This window comes from Lagopus leucura, unplaced genomic scaffold, assembly GCF_019238085.1.
Source record: "Lagopus leucura isolate 7727_CA_CO unplaced genomic scaffold, USGS_WTPT01 Super-Scaffold_1, whole genome shotgun sequence".
Lineage (NCBI taxonomy): Eukaryota > Metazoa > Chordata > Aves > Galliformes > Phasianidae > Lagopus > Lagopus leucura.
The window spans coordinates 28,677,847-28,684,736 of record NW_024962250.1 but is presented as its reverse complement, the minus strand read 5'-3'; the positions used below and the strand labels follow the sequence as shown (position 1 = coordinate 28,684,736).

The 6,890-nt window shown below is 37.2% G+C and overlaps 1 protein-coding gene across 1 annotated transcript in view; it reads left to right on the top strand.

The window, feature by feature from the left end:
• The window catches only part of LOC122178062 (serpin A3-4-like), a 10,772-nt gene extending 4,786 nt beyond the window's left edge, over nucleotides 1-5,986 (top strand). The window contains exons 2-4 of the mRNA XM_042867969.1: nucleotides 851-1,121; nucleotides 4,592-4,742; nucleotides 5,757-5,986. Of these exons, the coding sequence (XP_042723903.1) occupies nucleotides 851-1,121; nucleotides 4,592-4,742; nucleotides 5,757-5,945 (611 nt within the window). The 3' untranslated portion in view covers nucleotides 5,946-5,986. The remainder of the gene's footprint in view (nucleotides 1-850; nucleotides 1,122-4,591; nucleotides 4,743-5,756) is intronic.
• Nucleotides 5,987-6,890: the final 904 nt, after the last annotated feature.

Sequence of the window (6,890 nt, the reverse complement as noted above, 5' to 3'; positions counted from 1 at the left end):
TTATTTTATTTTATTTTATTTTATTTTATTTTATTTTATTTTATTTTCTCTTTATTCACTGAACCAAAAATGATTTTTCCTCTTCAAGGTAAAATTTACTGCAGAGCAACACTTCTTTCTTTAAAAACAAACAAGCAAACAAAACAAACAAATCTGAAACTATTTTCCAGACTTTTTCAGCTCAGTCTCCAAAATGGATGAGACAGATAGTTGGAATTTGATTTATAAATTTGTATCTAGAGAGGATTCAGTGTGGGCAGTGTGTTTCACCACAACTAAGTGAAGAGCTCTTGAAAATATGAATTTTTGAGTATGACAGTATGAATGGTTTCTGTTATTTTGTTTTATTTTTTAACCTAGTAGTATGATAGAATTTAATTCTTCATGACTTTATTGACCATCAGAAAAAGTGGCATATAAAACTCTTCTCTCTTCAACTAATCTGAATCTCTTCATTTCTTTAGAGAATTTACCCCTTCATAAGTTCCTTAGGTGTGAAAATAAGGAAAGGAGATAATCTGTCTTCTTCCGAGTTCCCATTTAAAATTGCATTATATGGGGGATTTGTAGGCACTGTAAAACTATCTTCATAGAGAAAATCACACACTTGATAACACAGTTAAATTTATTCTGTCTGGCTGTAAAAAGAGGGGATTTTGTACATCACAGTCTGCTTACTGTGTTGTTATTGAATTATTCTGAGTGTTCAGTAAGTACAAGTGCTTATTGCAAACTGACTTATCTTTGAATCTTATCCAGATATAGCAGTTTATGCCTCTGCAACTGTATCCTGTCATTCCTATATCCTGTGTCTCATAGTATCCTACAACTCTAACTCTTGTATTTGAAGCTGAATGGGAAAAACCTTTCAATCCACAATACACTAAAAAGGAAAGATTCTTTGTGGATGGGAACAAGGCTGTTGAAGTCCCAATGATGTTTGGAATTGGTGCGTTCAAACATGGCTATGATGAACAACTGTCTTCCACTGTCGTGCAAATGGATTACAAAGGAGGTGCTTCAGCATTTTTTGTTCTGCCTGATCAAGGAAGAATGAGGAAGCTGGAAAAAAAACTGTCTTGTGAACGTATGGCAAGATGGAGAACATTAGTCTCAAAAAGGTAAAATTCTACAGTTCTTGGTTCAGATGGTAAGAAAGGAGATACATTTTAATCTGCTGAGTTCTGATAAAGAATTGGGATACTATTTTAAATTCTATTTTAATCTATTCAAAAATTTCCTCTGACCAAATCTGAAATTTGACTTTCTGATACTCCTGTGTTTTCACATTCATACTGCATGAACTGAAAGCTTTCACTGCTACAGGACTTTTGCTACTCTCACATTCTGTTTCCTGAGGTCAACTTCTGTAGGTCCCAGTTTTCTGCCTTAATACTTCTAATCATTTGTTTGTTTGTTTGTTTTGTTTTGTTTTGTTTTCTTCTTGTTTTTTGGCTTTCTGTTCCTCTCTTCTATTTACATCTAAATTCGTATTACTTTCCTTAAGACTTTTTTATTTTTCTTGGCTCTTCCTTTCTCTTCGTACTTTTATCAGTAATTACACATTTAATGTTGAAATAGCAATGTTCATGTGACAATTGTGAGGACAAAGTTCAGTGATAAGTGTATAGATCATCTAATATGTTGCAGAGCCATTGAATTCAGGCTCTGAAGACTTAGAAAGGCAATATTATATTAAGGCACACTTGCTTCAAGGTTACATTGAGACTAAAAGACAAAGTTCATTTGCTTTAAAACAGCACATCTTAGACTTCTGTATCCATTAGTGTTATACGTAGTAGTAGTCTTTGATGGGGAAAAATATGTGCACAAGCATGGGCAAAACATGTTTGCAGGATGAAGCCCTTGTATTCTTCAAATTTATGAATACATCACATAAGAGACCTTCACACATCCACGTTTGAACACTGTTTCGAATTATGAGTTTTCAAGACAAAAGAGAACCTTAATATTTAAAACAGTTTCACGCTTTTTTACTCTAATTCACTGTCAAAACTTTTCAGGAAAAAAAAATCAAACATTTTTCATTTAAAAAATTGTCAGAAATAAAACGCATATTTTTCAGTGCAGCTTTACAATTTTTAAACTTCTGGGAGCAGTTACGTGATTGGTCATTTTCACTATAGCACAAATCAGAAACTGAATCAAGTTACTTATGAAGCATTTTTGCCAAAGAAGTGCAAGTTACCTTTAAAATCACTATGAGAGATACTAAATAGAACACACATTTTTTGTTTCATTTCCCTTCTTCCCCCACATGAAATAACTTACTTTAAAGCTGTGAATGGGAGATATAGCACTTTTAATATTATAAATGCATCCCTATCATGAGCTTGTTCTACACAACTCTCCATCTTTCCTCATGCCAACTCTCTCTTGCAAACCAATAACTTCAACTCCTCCCCTTTTTGCCTGTAGTTCTCAATGTAACTGCTGTCATTTAGAGCTTCTGGGATGCATCAATAAATGTCTTTGTTATGAGATATGGAATGATGTAAGAGTTTGGGAAAAGCTATTTTTGTCTCTGTTTTTATATCTGCAAGCTGATACTGACCCAGTTTGTAGTACTGTTCATTAGTGTTGGCTGCAGAATGGGAGATAGTGCCAAAGTATAGGTGCAGCTGACTACAGACATCTGAGAACAATTTAATGGTTGAACTGTGGAGAAAACATTCTTGCCTCTTCTGGAAAATGTATCCCAGTGCTTCTTGCCCAGTCACATTGTTGCTATATACTTTCCCTTTCCTGAGTGTTGAAAACAAGTAGGGGCTTGTGAATGAGCGTCTGTATGTAATAGAAAGATGATGCAATTATAGTTGCCTCTCCTTTGAGTCAGTAATCAGTACCATTAGAAATTAAGTAGGAGATCATAAAGCCATTTTCAATCCACTAGGACTCTCATTTTTGATTACCAGCCAGACTTTGCATTCAATCTGTGGAATGTGCTATGGTGAAAGCACAAGCCTTTCCCTTTCCACCTGTCCATTGCATGGCTCGTGTTTTGGCTAGTTTCACTAAGTGCTCCACACTTCCTTGCCCTATAAACCTGAACCTGGTTTATGACCAGAAAACCGTATTGACAAATTAGCATCGTCAGAATGACCTCTGACTGAACATGCTGCTTGAAAGAACAAGGAAGAAATGGGATGGAATGGAATGGAGCTGTAATTAATTTATTGAAAGATTAAAGTAGTAAAAAAAAAAAAAAAAAAAAAAAAAAAAAAAAAAAAAAGAATAAAGTAGAATAAAAATGAATAAATTGGGCATCAGATGACATACAATTATCTTTCTGAGTAAGTACTTGATGTCTGTGTACTTTTTTGTTACTTTGTCAGCTACACATTGCCCTGCAACCTCAGTATATCTTGTTATCTTTTTTTATTCTTAATTTCTATGATAAACTTAGTGGCACAGCATTTTTTTTTTTTAAATAGCAATATTTGAGACACCTGAAAGAATCTTTTTCATAAGGCATATCCTCTGTATCCTCATTGATGGAGTGTGTGTGAGATCTTTCCTGAAGTATGCAATATATGGTTAACTTTTGACAAATGAAAAGCTTAGGAGGTTCGTCTTTACTGTAGTATTAGCTCATTGCAGACTAGAGACCCTACCTTCTGAACCATCATTGCTGCTTGTTATAAACATTCTTTCCTTCTCTCTGATCTAATACCACTATATCTCTCTTATTCCCTTGATGAATAAGTTCATCAAGGCCAAGTGCAAGGTCCCACACCTGGACTGGGGCCATTGCAAGCATGAATAAAGGCTGAGAGATGAGTGGATTGAGAGCAGCCCCAAGGAGAATATAGCAGTATAGGGTGCTGAGAAGCTCAGCGTGAGCCAGCAGTGTGTGCTTGCAGCCCAGAGAAGGACAACCACATCCTGGGCTGCATCAAAAGGGGGATGGCAGCAGGAAGAGTGAGGCAATTGTATGCCTGTACTTCAGTCTTGTCAGCCTCCACCTGCAGTGGACTACTGTATTCAGCTCTGGTTCTGAAGCATAAGAAGGACAAGGACCTGTTGGAGAGGGTCCAGAGGAGGGACACACATTTGTTCAGAGGTCTGGAGCACCTTTTGTGATGACGGTATGAGAATGCTGGGCTTGTTTAGCTTGCAGAAGAGAAGGCTCTAGGGAGACCTCATTACAGCCTTCCAGTACCTGCAGATGGCCTAAAGGAGAGCTGGAGATGGACTCTTAATCAGAGAGAGCAGTGGTAGGAGAGTGGTTAATGGTTTTAAATTAAAAGAGGCAGATTTAGATATTAAGAGGAAATTCTTCACTGAGGGAGATGAGGCACTGGCACAGGCTGCCCAGAAAAGCTGTGGGTTCCCAATAGCTGGAAGCATCTAAGGCCAGATTGGACTGGGCTTTGGGCAACTTGATGTGATGGGAGGTGTCCCTGCAGATGGCAGAGGAGTTGGAATTAAAATTATTCCATGATTCCATGATCCCCCATGTAGAGCGACCCTGCCAACAAAATATCTTCAGAGAGAAGCAAAATTACTCTGCCTTCTACTGTGATATCATGCCTGAAAGTTTAATTTTATTCTTGTGCTTCTTTTCCAGCAACTCAGTAAATTTGTATCTTCCAAAATTCACTCTTCTTGGGAGATACAACCTAAAAAATATTTTATACAAAATGGGCATAATGGATCTATTCACTGATAAGGCTGACCTTTCTGGTGTCACCGGACAACCCCAGCACAGAATTTCCCAGGTAAGTGATATTTTTTTTTCTTTTCTGTTCCTATGGTTATTGATGTTCAGATTACAGTGTTTTTGAATATTCATGGTGTAATACTAACATGAGGAAGATTCATTTTACCTGAAAAGGCAGCAGTTGACACACAGAGTATTTCACCCATATTACTTGGGCTGTCAGCAGAATTGTATTGGAGTAGGTTCCAAGTTTCAAATCTGGGAGGCACTTTTTATCAATATGGGGACACATTATAAAACAGCCATTACAAAATCATTGTCTCTCCACACTTAAGTGTCCTTTTGCACTCTACTGTTGCAATCATTACTTTGCTGCTTCTATGTATGTCTACCTTCTTAGTGTCAGGCCCAGGCAAAATCTATGGATAAGTCATGTGTCAAGATACATAAAAGTTGATGATCAGGGCTACCCTGCAGTGCAAATTCATTGCCAAATATAAGCAAAACAACTAGGTGGAATTGCAGGTGAAAGTTAGTGAATTAGAGTCTCTGAACCTCTCAATTTTGCTACTATACTAGAACTTGCACGTTTCTCTGCTCTGTCCTTCTATTTATAGAACTGCTTGTTTGGCCCTAATTGTTACAAGATTTTAAGGAAGATGAAAAAAAAATGTCAGGATGCTGCTTGTTGTGCTTATCTGTATGTTAGTTCTTCAACTGTACAAACTTGTCAAAAAATTCAATGTGATTTTGCTCTCTTTTCAAATTTACGCTAGCTTTGTAGATTTGCACAAGTGGCAACATGAAATACAAAAACTAAACAAAATTTTAAAAATGGAAAAATACTGTTTTTGTGAGCAGGAATATGCCTCTTCAACAGATATGCGTTCTCTAAGATGAAGAAAGCCACAGTTCATGTAGTCTGTTGATTTTTCTTCCCTGAGACTGCTCTTTTTGTGCATTAGACTGATAATTTCTTATTAATAACTTCTCCAGACACTTCTGGCTCAGTTCCTCTTAAGATAACTGGTTTTGTACCATTTTGACTTGTAACGTATCTGTTTGTTCACAGGCTATTCATCAGGCTGTGGTAAAGGTGGATGAGACTGGCACTGAAGCAGCAGCTGCCACAGGCATGGAAATAGTGCCTATGTCCGTTCCAGTTGTCATTAAAATGAACAGACCCTTCTTATTGGTCATAACTTTAAGGGACAACATACTGTTCATGGGAAAAATTGTGAATCCTCTGGAAAAAGAATAAGCTAATATACACAATAGGTATGCAGTTATCACCACCATTAAATCCAGTGTTTCACCTGATGCACATGGCATGGCTACAGAGGGCTCTCCACCCCTTAAACTGTATTATTCACTCCTTTTTTTTTTTTTTTTTTTTTGTATATGTGACACTTCATCAGTTTAAATTGTCATAGTTGCATATTTGTTTGGACCTTTTTTTTTTTTTTTTGTTAAAGACAAAGGTTGCATCCAGGCAAAATTATCATTAAATCTGGAACAGAATAGGCCCGTGTGACAGTGACAGCACAGATGAATTTTCAAACAGGGAAAATGAGGAGCATGTGGGTGGAGAAAATTGTGCAACCCTGCTTCTTCCCTCATAGTTGTGGCTGCCTTCTCACTTTTTTTTTTTCTTTTTTCTTTTTTTTTTTTTTTTTTTTTTTTTTTTTTTTTTTTTTTTTTTGGCATTGATTGACAAATGGGTGTAAGTTATGGCACTTGGCTACTTGTGCCCATTTTCCTACCAAGTCTAGGATAGCTTTTAACGTCCATAGTGCTTACTACCTTGAACAGTGCCATTTTCCAGTGACTCTGTTACTTCCTTGCATCTTGGCTGTTGTGGTAGCTTGGCTGCTACAAAGAGATTACAAGAAAGACATGTCTTTCCCTTGCATATGTCTGTCCACTGTTTCTGTAAGGCTTCCCAAGCCATACTCGTTCCAGGGTAAATATGTCAGAATTGGGTCTAAGAAAGGAAGATGTAGATTAGATCTCTGCAGTTCAACTCCCTGGAGCAAACATTTGTGAACCAGATACATGGCCTACAGCAGCCACAGAATTTCTTCCAGCCCCTGCCTGAACCAAAATCAGCTTCTAGAGGAAACACTAGCCATCTCCACAAGGTGCCAGTGCCCATTGAGATACCAACTGGCCCTGTGAGATCACCCATGGTAGTAAGCACCACTGC